This window comes from Dendrobium catenatum, unplaced genomic scaffold (assembly GCF_001605985.2).
Source record: "Dendrobium catenatum unplaced genomic scaffold, ASM160598v2 fragScaff_scaffold_249, whole genome shotgun sequence".
Lineage (NCBI taxonomy): Eukaryota > Viridiplantae > Streptophyta > Magnoliopsida > Asparagales > Orchidaceae > Dendrobium > Dendrobium catenatum.
Genome location: NW_021318711.1, coordinates 4714052 through 4727814, shown reverse-complemented (window position 1 = coordinate 4727814; position 13763 = coordinate 4714052). Strand labels below are relative to the sequence as shown.

The 13763-nt window shown below is 37.2% G+C and overlaps 1 protein-coding gene across 1 annotated transcript; it reads right to left on the bottom strand.

Moving 5' to 3' along the window:
• Nucleotides 1-1789: 1789 nt before the first annotated feature.
• On the bottom strand, nucleotides 1790-2809 carry LOC110096552 (EEF1A lysine methyltransferase 4-like). The gene is made up of 4 exons (XM_028693273.1): nucleotides 2609-2809; nucleotides 2368-2464; nucleotides 2132-2270; nucleotides 1790-1943 (listed from the first exon to the last, which is right to left on the bottom strand). The coding sequence occupies exons 1-4, from the start codon at nucleotides 2791-2793 to the stop codon at nucleotides 1825-1827; spliced, it is 540 nt and encodes a 179-aa protein (XP_028549106.1). The 5' UTR covers nucleotides 2794-2809; the 3' UTR covers nucleotides 1790-1824.
• Nucleotides 2810-13763: the final 10954 nt, after the last annotated feature.

Sequence of the window (13763 nt, the reverse complement as noted above, 5' to 3'; positions counted from 1 at the left end):
AAACTTGCTTTTCTTGGATCGAGAAGAAAGATACAAGTGATGTCGAAATTTGCGGAGAGAAGAACGAGGTCAGAAGCCGAGACAAAGAGAGAAGAAGCTCGCAAGCCTTCCCAAGAAGTAGAAGAAGAAGAAGTTGAACAAGCTCTCAAGCTTTTCCAAAAACCCTTAGGTTTTTATGTCAAAAAATCAGCCATATATCATCCTTCTAAAACATACAAAACACCTTTTATTTATAGGAGAAAAAAGGGCAGCCAAACAACCCCAATTACCCTAATTAAAACCAATTAAAAAAGATAAAATGGAAGGTCAAGAGGCTGTCTAAAAATAGCACCTAAACAGCCAACATTCACTTCAAAACAGCAGCTGAAAAGGCTCACAAAAATAGACAAAAGCAGCCACGGGAAAAGACAGGCAACACAAAACAATTCCTAAAAATCAGCACAGGAAACGGGTAAGAGAATTCATGGGAAAGCAGCCAGGGAGGGACCCGAAGAGCCAGCACAGAAAACTAGACTGGAGAAGCCACGGGGAAGCAGCTAGAGGGAAAACTGAAAAGACACCCAACATGTTTCATGGGAACAACACAAAGAAGGAACCAAAGAGACACAAGAAGGGGAAGAGAAAAGAGGCAATAATTCCACTCCAATAATGAGCTATTCAGTGAAAAAACTTTTCATGATAATGAGCTAAAGTTTTAGCTCAAGCATTTATGAGCTAAAACCAAGAAGTTCCCAAAGAACACAGCTCAAAACCAAAGCAGCCAAGGTCCAACCTGAGAGCAACAGCAGCCCAAAAGACCAAAAGAACCCAAAAGCAAATGAATTCATGCCAGAGAAGTTCAAACAAGATGAACAAGGAAAATTCCGTCACTTACCATAGTTCCTTTCTCTACAACAATATCAAAGCTCTCACTCTCAAACGGAAGGTCATGCATGTCAGCCTCAACCACTTGGATTCCTGGAAATAGATCACACAAGAATTAGATATGGAAAACTTTTGAAATTCAACACTTACTACTTTCTTTTAGCCAGAGGAAGCTATTGAATTAAAATCAAACATAATTAATAACAGCATGTAAATACACCAGCCCCTTGCCTACATCAAAATGTGAACATGAGTTAGCTTTGAAGAAAATGCATTAAGCTAAATCTTTAGATCTATATGAAATACAAGTTTAGAGATTAAGAGGTATATTGGTTTTATTTGACTAAGTATTTTTTTATAAATCTAAGAGGATGATAAATAATTGAAGAAAAATATTTGTGGTGTCAATATTTAAGAACATAAAGATGTCTAGGGTTATGGTAATTCAAAGGTAACATTTTATGAATCCTGTAGGAAAATTATGGACAAGGGTGATGTAATATAAGCTTAAAAAATCATGCCAAAATGAAAAGAAGGATTAGAACAAAGATTGAACATGTGATATCAAATATTAGTGGAGGTAAAATAAAAAAAAAGGATGCAAATGAGAACCTTAATACTGAAGTTAAATTGGGTGGAAAGATCAATTGAGCATATAAAATGAAAAGAATTGGATACACCAAAAGGGCGAGAAGTGGAAGGATTAGGCATAACAAATGGTAGCTCAAAGGTACTAAACTAAAATCTTTCCAAAAAAATTGTGCAATATAAATTAATAGTTTGTGTAGCACTCCATATGAATGAAAAAGAAAGATAAGAAAAAGCCAACCTTAAATAATTAGGATAATGCTAATGATGATGATGCTGAATCAAATTAGCAGTACCGATGGACCTCAGACATGGAACCAACACATTCCAAGATAAGAAAAAAAAAAGCAAATGAATTCATGCCAGAGAAGTTCAAACAAGATGAACAAGGAAAATTCCGTCACTTACCATAGTTCCTTTCTCTACAACAATATCAAAGCTCTCACTCTCAAACGGAAGGTCATGCATGTCAGCCTCAACCACTTGGATTCCTGGAAATAGATCACACAAGAATTAGATATGGAAAACTTTTGAAATTCAGCACTTACTACTTTCTTTTAGCCAGAGCAAGCTATTGAATTAAAATCAAACATAATTAATAACAGCATGTAAATACACCAGTAACCTTGAAAAGCAAGGAGATAGATGGAACAATGAACAATCAGATACAATGACAAACCTAGCAAGCCTTTTTCCTTCAAGCGTTGTCTCATCCTCTCAACAGCGATGGCGGAGATATCGATGCAAGTTATATCCATCACGCCCTCTCCGTGCAGCCTTTCGCTGAGCCGTGAATTCCCACAACCCAACTCCAATATCTACCCAGAACCGTTGCCCGTTGAAAGCAATTTATATAAAGGAAAAACTGACAACTACAAAATCAGGGGGTTGAATAGAAATAGAAGACGAACATACAGAATAGTTTGTGGAAATATAGGGACGGATGAGGTGCTGAAAATACGAGTATTCCTTGAGCCACTCGTAGTGCTCCTCCGCCAAGAACCGCTCATCCCTGGGAAAATAAAAACAGAAAATCAAACGAAGGTAAAGAATGGGTCCAGTGGCGAATGAAATTGATAGATTTGGGCCGAACAATCAGGACTATTTTTGCAAAAGAGAAGATCTGGGAAAACAAACGAGGCGGTGAAGGGCTGACCAGTAACGAGGATCACCATAAGCGGAGGTCGTCTTTGGGAGAAATTCGGGGGCGGTTTCCTTCCTCCCACCGTCGTTAGGGGTCGCCTGATCGTCAAAAGCCATCGCCGGCGAGGACCTTAACGGGCTGTTTGGCAACAAGTAGGATTCAGTAGGCCGTAAATCCGAATAGTAAATCGGGAGCATGTAAGCATGTTAAATATTGAAAATAGTTGTGCAAGAGAATTATTAAAATCTGTTAAATTCTATAAATTTATTTGACAACAATTAGTTTATTAAAAATTTAAATTTAATTTATGTTTCAAATTTAATTTATATTTAAAATAATAATTACTCATTAATTTTAATTTTAATAGATATCAATTAAATTGTGATTATAAATAATATTATTAGAAGTTAGTTTAATAATTAATTGATTTAAATAATTATTTAAGCAATATTTAAATGATTTTAAATTATTATGGACACAATTAACTAATTAATTATTTAAGTCTTATATTCTTTCTAATTAATTATTATTTCATATATATCTTGTTAATTATAATATCAATTATTTAATTACTTCTACTTAATTATTTAATTATTATTTACATAACTAATTATTTGATTATTAATTATAATGCTAATTATTTAAGTAATTATTTAAATATTTTTAAAGATAAAATTAATTTTTAATTATATTGTTAGTTATCTAATTAATTATTAATATTCTATGTTATATTAATTAAGTTAAATTAAATTAAATTCTAATTTAAATGATAGCCATCTAAGGTTTTATTTTCAACTTCTCAATTTCTTTGTTGTTATGCTTCTCCCTATGGCCATTTCTTTGTTTCTAATTTGCATCGTGTGCTTCACGTGAAGTAACGTTTTGTTGTTATTGCTTCTCCTCGTGGCTATTTCTTCTTAGTTTTGTTGCCTCATTCAATAACGTTGGATTAGAAGTTACAATGCAAGCTCGTGTCACACTCTAGGGTATATAGTGAAAGAGTTTTTTTCTTTTTCCTTTTCAATCTTTATTATTTTGTCAATTTATTCTATTCATGAATCAAATCAATATCAACATCCATAGCTGATTATTTTAATTTCAAAGAACTAATAAACAACTAAAAATATAATTCACATATCTATAGTCCATAATTACATCACAATGATCTAGTCCAAAATAATATATACAATATCTATTTTGATTACAAAAGAATATATATAAATCAAAGAACTAAAATAAAAGTTGCATTAGCATCACTGCATACATATATAACCTCAAGCTGCAGGCTCCTTACTTGAATCATTTAAACCAAATAATGAGCAAATAGCCTAGTAAATAATTAAAATCTTATAACTTAAATCAAAGAAATAAGAAGCAAAATAATATGTTGTAAATCATATAAAGAAATCTATGCAACAATATTTATGTCGATTATCTATATTAATTGCTTATCTTATAACTCATCACATCGCAGTCTACAACATTAGTAACATTGATCTGTATCAGTAACAATGATTTGTATCAGTGATCAATATCATCAAGAGCAGTAACAATATTAACAGCAAACAACATCAGTACAATGTAAGTTTTAATATCAGTAAGCAACAATGATCTGTTTCAGTAATACTAATGAGTAATAATTCAATAATTAATATTATATTAGAATTCATATGTGAATATCTTGAGGGTATCAATCTTGCTCATGCACTTATGAATCTCAATCAATCTTCAACTCTTTGGGACTTATAGTCATTGATCTGAAATCATTACTCTGGAATCGTTATATCATTATGAGGTCTTTGTTCTATATATCTAATATCATTCAATACCTTCTTTTCTATCATGATCAATACAGTACATCCTTGTCTTTCTGAGTCAAACCAATATTTTTATATTACAATACATATCAATCAATTCAACACATAGTAGAGTTCAAAAGATCTTACCAATCACAATACATAAATTTTCACTTTAATTTCAGCATACATTTCACATAGAAATTCTTATACACAAATTAATCAATAAAAATGCAAGAAAAATATATTAAATCATTTAGAATGATCAAATATAAAACATATCAGAAGTTATATGATGAAATCTTACAAAATCAAGAGATAATGCATTTTTGGCATATTTAGGAGAGATAAATCTGCAAAAATAAAAATCATCAAACATAGAAGTAAGATGATAGTTACTTACAATGAAAATAATATCTGTAACACGAATGGCAGACAAAATTGACATGAAGACCTTTCTCTATCCTCTTTCCTTATTCTTCCTCTTCTTTATATCATTCTTTCCTTCCCGGCCAAACATGCGAAGTGAGGGTGAGGGGGCGGTGCAAAGATATTTATAATAAAATTATATTATTAGTGACCTAATGTTGCATGGAAATTTCAGAGTTACTATAGAATAGAGACTCCGACAACGCAATAGCCATTTCTAGCGTGGTTGTGCTACAGACCCCGGCCTCAGCACTCAGAGGTAGAGTGCCAATGCGTTTTAGCTTAGTGTGGCTATGCTACAGACCCCAGCGCCTCGGCACTCAAAAGTAAAGTCCCGTTGTGTCGTAGTTTAAGCAGAAATTCAAATTTTTTTTTCTTCGCGTTTCATTTTTTTGGGTTCACACAGCTCGCTCGCTACAATGGTAACCATCTTTCTCCACAATAAGGTCCTGCGCAAAAGCATTCACTCGCAAGTCTTTAAATCCTATAGTTCATAAATATCGTTAATTAGTAGAACGGCGTGAATTAGTATATGTTGAATTTACGTCGCAAATCTGTAAATATAGGATTTGCGATCGATTTGAATTTGCTGTGTACTCTTAAATAGTTTGGCATGATTTATAATAAATCTGATGTAAATCCTGCTTAAATCCCGCTACCAACCATCCCCTAAAAGTGAACGACAGATAAACATAGAGAACTTGGAACGAGAGGAAAGTTTTCGAAAAGTACTTGACTTGCTAATTGCTTTTGGAAACATAAATTTATTAAAATAATAATTATTAATTTAAGTTAAAAACCTGTACGTAGATGAGATGATTATACCCAAGTCACATATTTTATGATTTTGCAATACCAATTTATTAAGTTAAAAATTTATCAACTTATGGGAAGTTGATTATATCATTAAAATCATGAATTTAAATTAAATTTATTAATTTTAAAAAATAGGTTTGAAAAAATAAATTACTAAATTAAAATTTATTAATTTATGAGAAAGAAATTATGAGAGAGATTTTAAAATCTTTAAAATCATAAATTCAATTTACATATTTTATAATTTATTGTTTATTAAAAATACATTAACTTGTTTAATTTATAATTTAATTTATAACGCGATAAGCATGACTCTCAAAGTACTTTAAATCAAATTCTAATCTTACATCGAATTGATCTGAACCAAAATATTTTTAGTCAAAATTTTGCCAAGAGTCTAATTATATTGACTCCTGTAATGTTAGAGTTGATTTGTTTACTACTGATTCGAACAGAAGTGAATTGAACTTTGTTAAAGCTAATCAGAAGCTAATTACTCGATGTTCGTAACTTTTTTTACTTGTGTCTATGTTTCAAGGAAATAGTTTGAGATTGAATATAATATCATTAGCCTAAAAATATTATTTTCATAATTTATAAATATAATGCATATTCAATAGATTTTAATTATAAAGTGAAAAGATACAAAATGAACTTTATATTTATGCATGAATATATATTTTTTTATATATTGTGTATTTATGGAGCCGCATCTATTCTAATAAACCATTGTTTTTGTTTGGTCTATTAATTAAGCCTATCTGCTGAAAATATTTTTGAGAGTTCGACTCATTTACTCAAACAATGGATAGAAATATCAACAATTATTACTTGGAACACAAATTAATTGTTCGTGAATATCAATCACTTTTATTTAGGCAAATCTTTTAAGTAATTATAGTTTAAGATTTAATTAGAGAACTCATTACGTATAAAAGATAATTTAAAAATATACATAGTTGCTCATAGCACGGGCGACTTAGTCTATTTTTTGACCCATCAACATCACCTGGATGACAAGTAGGTTTGAAAATCACGGCTAAGGTGGCAGACGTAAGTCGGCCGAACAACGGACAACTTAGGCGAAAATAATTTTTTTTATTAAACTAGAACTTTTCCTTTCCTTCTCCCGATCCCATTTGCTACAGTAGTGTTTAATAAGTGATATTCACACTAGATATGTTAACCTACTTATCCACTACCTCAAACGGCTGCTGCAGCTTTTACAGAGCTAGTTCAATCGGGTCCATTGATCATCTGATGCTATGTTAATCTCAGTCGTTTCTTTCCAACGGCCACTGTCATCTTCCTCCTTTATATACTCTCTACTGTAGCAGCAATAGATTAGATAATACAATGGCTTTACCTCAAGCTTCTCTCTATTACTTTGATCTCTGTTATGCTTTCTAACCTTATAATGCAGGTGATTTCACTCAAAGACAGGGAACTTCAACATGGTATCAGAGCAGAGTTCGGTATCTAATAGCTGATTGTCTTCGATGGATTCTTCTGCATCTTCCGTAACCCCTATTCCAGTCTCATCTCAACCCGCCACGATGACAAAATCTGTCATCCCAGCTCAACTCAAGTTTCTCATGATGAATGTAAAAACTGTAATCAGTACTCAACTCACTGCCGACAACTATCCCATCTGGAAAGCTCAAATCCTCACTCTTTTTTCTGCCAATGGTTTTGAAACTTATCTGGATGGTTCTACCACAGAACCACCGCGCACGATTCTGGCATCCGATGGTTCTACCAGCATCAATCCTCTGTATCAGACCTGGAAATTGATTGATCAAAACTTAGCCTCTGCTTTATATGCGACTATTTCTTCTTCATTACTTCCCTATGTTCTTAATCTACCCTCCTCACACGCCATTTGGACCACTGTTCAACGTCGGCTTCAGTCCACCAACCCCTCCAAACAACTGCAACTAAATAGTGAGCTTCATCTTCTACAAAAAGGCGACAAAACCATGGTCCAGTATTTATCGGACATCAAACAGAAGGTTGATGCAATAACCGCTGCTGGTTCAACCATTGATTCTGCTGATATCATCCTTTATACCCTTAAAGGGTTACCACCGGCATACAATGCCTTTAAGACCACTATTCGATCTCAACTTCAACCAATCGGACTAGATGATTTCTATTCTCTGCTTTGTACTGAAGAGCTAAATATGCTCTCTGATGTTGTCACGGAACTACCATCTGCACCACCCGCAGATACTACCTTCGCTCTTCAAGCTCTTCGCGGTCGTTCCCGTGGACGTGGTCGCTTTTCTTATAACTCCAATCGCGGTGGTCGTTCATCCACACCTAACACTCGCGGCGGTCGTCGTCCGCGACCAACTGTTCAATGCCAGATCTGCAACAGAGTTGGTCACTCTGCTTTTCAGTGTTGGTATCGCACTGATCTTTCCTATCAACCAGTTCAACAAGCTTATATGGCTACAGACGCGCTCTCCTCTGATGATTGGTTTTTAGACACCGGAGCAACCTCTCATCTCACTTCCAATCTTCATCATTTACAGACTCCTCAACCTTACAGTGGATCGTCTCAGGTTCAAGTCGGCAATGGACAGCTTCTCCCCATAGCCAATTCGGGACAAGGCTTACTACCTACGCCATCTCGTAAGCTTCAGCTTCCTTCCATTCTACATGTACCGCGTCTCTCCCATAATCTTCTCTCTGTAAATAAACTCACTCATGACAATTCCTGTTTTATTCTCTTTGATGCCAATGGTTTCATCATCAAGGATGCCCGGACCAACAAGACTCTTCTCCAAGGTCCCTGTCATCAAGGTCTTTACCCCATCAGTAATCGCTCTGCAGCATCATTCACTCCACCAAAACATCTCGCTGCTCTTCATTCTCCGCTGCTCGAACCAGAACTTCTGCACCAACGGCTCGGCCATCCTTCGTCTTCTACATTGCATACTTTTTCTACTTATTTTCCTTCAACCAAGAAACTTATGTCTAGTTTTCATTGCTCTGCCTGCGTGCGAGCGAAGTCTCATCGTTTACCTTTTACAAAATCTTTGTCTCAAACTACCACTGCTTTAGAATTAGTACACTGTGATGTATGGGGTCCTTCCCCAACTTTATCTCTTCAAGGATATAAATACTATCTTTTGTTTGTGGATGATTATACGCATTTTACGTGGATATATCCTCTTCGTGCTAAATCAGAAACATTTGCTACATTTCTTCGTTTTAAATTGCAAATGGAAAAACAACTCAATCGTTCCATCAAAATTTTCCGCACAGATGGTGGCGGTGAGTTTGTTAACAGAAATTTCACTACGTTCTTGTCTCGTTGTGGAATTGTTCACCAAGTCACCTGTCCATATACCCCGCAACAAAATGGTGTTGCTGAACGAAAGCATAGACATCTTATTGAAACTGTTCGTGCACTCCTTTTTCATGCTAATCTCCCAACTCACTTCTGGATTGAAGCTCTTTTCACTGCTGCTCACACTATTAATCGTCTGCCCTCCAAAAATTCCAATAATAAGTCTCCCTATGAGCTTCTCTTCAATTCTCCACCTGATTACAGTCACTTAAAAGTATTCGGGTGTCTGTGTTATCCTTGGATTCCTACTCAATTACACCACAAATTTTATCCTCGCTCCCTGCCGTGTCTATTCCTTGGCTATGCCGATCACACCAAAGGTTACATATGCTTTAATCTAACCACTGGACGAACTCATATCTCCCGCCATGTCAGGTTTTTCGAAACCATTTTTCCCTCACAGCCGGCTACTAACTCCTTCTCTACTTCACCAACTGTCTCACTCAATATTCCACCATCTTTACTTGTCCCGGCTACACATACCACAAGCTCATTACAGCAAACTTCCTCCTCTGCTTCCGAGACTTCCCAAAAGACCTCTTCAGTTACTTCACCTATTTCTCCAACCCCCACTCATAACTCTAATTCCTCTTCCTCAACATCTTCATCCATTCAACATCTTCCTACTATGTCCAAACATCCCATGACTACTCGTTTTCGTTCAGGACATCTTCAACCCAAGAAAATTTTTGATCTACAAACTTCCACTGTCCCTGTTACTCCTTCCTGCTTCTCGGAAGCTGTCAAGCACGAGGTGTGGAGAAAAGCCATGTCTCTCGAATTTGAAGCTCTTCAACAACAAGGTACTTGGGTTCTGGTTCCCTCTTCACCTGGTCTTAATGTTCTTGGAAATAAATGGATTTTTCGGACCAAATACAATTCAGATGGCTCTTTAGCTCGCTACAAAGCTCGGCTAGTTGCCAAAGGCTTTCATCAAGAATTTGGGATTGACTATTTTGACACATTTAGTCCGGTCGCTAAATTTCCGACCATCAGAATCTTATTTACCGTGGCGATATCCCGAAATTGGCCCATCTTGCAACTGGATGTATCTAACGCCTTTTTACATGGTCATCTTGAGGAGACTGTCTATATGAAACAGCCCCAAGGTTTTGTTGATTCCAATTATCCAGATCATGTTTGTTTGTTGAAAAAGGCTATTTATGGTCTAAAACAAGCACCCCGTCAATGGTTTGCTACCTTCACGACATTTCTCACTGATTTCGGCTTTCGTATAAGCACCGCAGATCCTTCCTTGCTCTTATTTTCCAAAGCCGCCACCCAGCTGTACATACTAGTTTATGTAGATGACATTCTACTCACCGGAAATGATACCTCTGTTATTCACTCGCTTCTTGAGGCTCTACACACTCGATTTCATATGCGCAATCTTGGAAATGTCTCCAATTTCCTGGGTATTCAAGTGACCCCCATTTCCTCCGGTTTACATCTATCTCAGACTCAGTATGCCGAGAATCTACTAATCAGAGCGGGCATGAAGGAATGTAAGCCAGTTCAAACGCCTCTTCCCACCAAATTACCGCAGCTTACCGAGAATGCTGACTTGTTCGCTCAGCCTGAACTCTATCGTCAGCTTGTTGGTTCATTACAATATCTTACCATAACCAGGCCAGATATGTCTTTTGCTGTGAATTTTCTGTGTCAGCATATGCATAAACCTCATGTATTTCACTTTCAACTACTCAAGCGAGTACTGCGGTATCTTCGTGGCACACTTCAACTTGGCTTACCGATCCTATCCTCTCCACTCGAGCTTCAAGCCTATTCGGACTCAGATTGGGCATCCGATACTACCACTAGAAGGTCCATTACTGGTTATTGCGCTTATCTTGGCAACAACCTTGTTTCCTGGTGTGTCAAAAAGCAAGCTACGGTTGCTCGCTCCTCCACCGAAGCTGAATACCGAGCCTAGGCGGCTGCTGCCAGTGATCTAATCTGGCTTCGCAGGTTACTTAATGAATTTCAGATTAAGACTTCATCTCCTACAACTCTATTTTGTGACAATGTTTCCGCTATAGCACTAGCTAACAACCCGGTGTTTCATGCTCGTACGAAACACATCGAGGTTGATTTCCATTACATTCGTGACTGTATCAAACTCAAACACATCGCAGTGCACCATCTTGCTTCTGTTGACCAAACGGCTGATATTTTCACCAAGGCTCTTCCTGCTGCCCGATTTCAATCTCTTTGCACCAAGTTAACACTTCAAGAGGCCACTGTGCCAAGGTGAGTTTTTTTTTTCTTGAAGTATTAGAGTTTATGTGGTGTTTTGTTGCTAAAAATGTTTAGTTTTCTCTTTTCTTATGCATTGCAAGTGATTGTATGAGCTTCTTTTTGTTTTAGGTATTTGAAAGAAATTTTTGGTTAGATATGTGTTTTACTGAGCTAGATTATTTTAAGTTATGTTAGGAGTTTAAATAAATTTAGTTAAGTTTTTTTGACATTTGTTTGGTTAGTGGAATGATTTGAGGTGTTTTTTTTTTGAAGCTATGGAAAGTGTTTGAGGTGTTTAGTTAATTGAACTTGAATGCTTGAGGTGTTTTTTGAAGATATGTAGATTGTCATTTGTTTGGTTAGTGGAATGATTTGTTAGTGGAGTGGAGGTAGGTTCTAGCGAGGTCAGTATTGAAGATTTGGATGTTGGGGATGGTGTTCCAAATTGCGAAGCTGAACTAAAGCATAATGACATTACCGAAGTTATTCGCGGTTACTGCTTTAGAACAACTGAATGAAGTTATTTGCTGGCTCTGATGGACATTTAAGCGAGATTCCTAAATTGATTTAGGTGAAATATTGGACTTCTGGAGGCACATCAGAGCGTACATTTTGTTCTTGCTGGGATATTGATGTGGAGCATTTTAAGCTTGAAGTGTTCCTTAGGATATCTTTTCTAGTTTATTATGAGTTTTTCTAGAATCTTCTATAGCTAGTTTATATAGGTATGTTTTGTAGTAGGATGACTCATTGAAGAATATTACGACATTTTAAAGCTTTGAGGCTTTGTTTCTCTTCTTCCCTGGATTGGGATCGAACTCCTTCTTGTAGGTCGATTCTTCCGACTATCAACTACATCAGTTGGTATCAGAGTCTGGAGCTTGCAAAGATTGATGAACTTCAGAAGAAGGTCGGCTATCGACGACGTTCGAAGCTGCAGAATAAGATTGGCAGTCGACGACGATCGACGCCGAGGAAGGTGGGCTGTCGACAATGCTCGAAGACGGATCGCCTTCTATCAAGCTCAAGCGAAGGAATCACTAGATCGGGTAGACAGAAATCTTGATCGGAATGAAGAAAACCTTCGGGCAATAAGGAAGATGCGAATGTCGTCGGCAACCATACCTAGGTATTCTTCTTCTTCGCTCCTCTCATCCTCTTCACGCCAACGCCATCGATCCCACAATATACCCACCGTGGTTGATGACTACCTTCCGCTTGAACTTCTGCTCCGGTGGCGCGAACCCCCTCCGCTCAAGCACACCAAATGTCGTTCAGATCTACTCGCACGCCCAATGTCATGCGTCGGAGCTTATTCCGATTTCACTTCCGGTCCCTTTCGACCTCTAGAGCATGTCCAGTAGGCCTTTGATTCGCACAGCAGAATCAAAGATAATTTGGCTATTTCGAAGGAGAAATATGGACATGCGATCGGGATCTGGAAGCCGAAGAAGCAACTGCCACTGTTGTTATCGATCCTGCCTCTCACTATAGGAAAAATGTCAAATACCGGCGGTTTTTTTTCCGGCGGTAACGAAGGCAAAACCGGCGGTTTTTCGGCGGTTTTTGAACCGCCAGAAATATTGGCGTAGGAAACTTTTACCGGCGGCTTATTACCGGCGATTATTTTAGGCGGCAGTTTTCCGGCGGCGGATGCCGCCGGTGACTACCGGAATTATAACCGGCGGTTCTCCGGTCGTTAAGCCGCCAGTTATATTACCGACGACTAACCGGCGGTCACTTTACCGACGGTATGTCGACGGTTAAAGAGGCCATCTTGTGTTCGCTTAACCGCCGGCTACCGTCGGTACACCGCCGGTTATTTTACCGACAGCGCCGGCGGTCAAGGCCGACGGTAGTACCGGCGGCATACACCACCGGGTTTTCAACGGATAACCGATGGAAGTCGTCGGTAACCGCCGGTATAATACCGACGGTTTAAGGGAATTACCGGCGGCATAGGTTAAGTCGTTCGATATCGAAGTTACCGGCGGCCAAACTGCCGGTTAGCCGCCGGAAACCTGTAGCACCTGAAAAAAAATTGACAGCATTCCCTCTATTTGAGGGAGGTTCATCCTAAATTCTAAACCTGCAGAAATAGCAATAGATAATAACATATTTTGGGTAACACGCCGCTATATTCATCACAATTATATACATAATCACATTAAATAAACAAGTTTACAATCAAATATTAAGAAGTTCTAAATAAGTTCATCAAACATAAAACAAGTTCACCAAGTTCTAAATTCAATAAGGTTACAATCATAAGTTCTAAATACAATCATCAAACATAAAAAAGATCTAATCCTCAGCTGTATCCTCACTGTCTGGAGATGGCTGCTCCTCTGGCTCCTTCTTCATTTGATTTTCAACTCTATATGATTGCAGCTCTGCTTGCATTTCATTTTGAATTTTTCTCATTTTTTCAATCTCTCTAGATTGAACCCTTCTCATCTCTTCAATCTCCCTAGTCAGCGCTGCAACCCTCTCGCTTACAGATTCTTCAGCTCCACTTGGATCATGAAAT

What these genes read in the sequence shown, in the direction of transcription:
- LOC110096552 (XM_028693273.1), bottom strand. Translation starts at nt 2,793, where the DNA reads ATGCTCCCGATTTACTATTCGGATTTACGGCCTACTGAATCCTACTTG. An exon ending in TATGGTGATCCTCGTTACTG is followed by an intron (nt 2,465 to 2,608) that starts GTCAGCCCTTCA and finishes TTATTTTCCCAG; the next exon opens with GGATGAGCGGTTCTTGGCGG. An exon ending in GAAGGAAAAAGGCTTGCTAG is followed by an intron (nt 1,944 to 2,131) that starts GTTTGTCATTGT and finishes ATCTATTTCCAG; the next exon opens with GAATCCAAGTGGTTGAGGCT.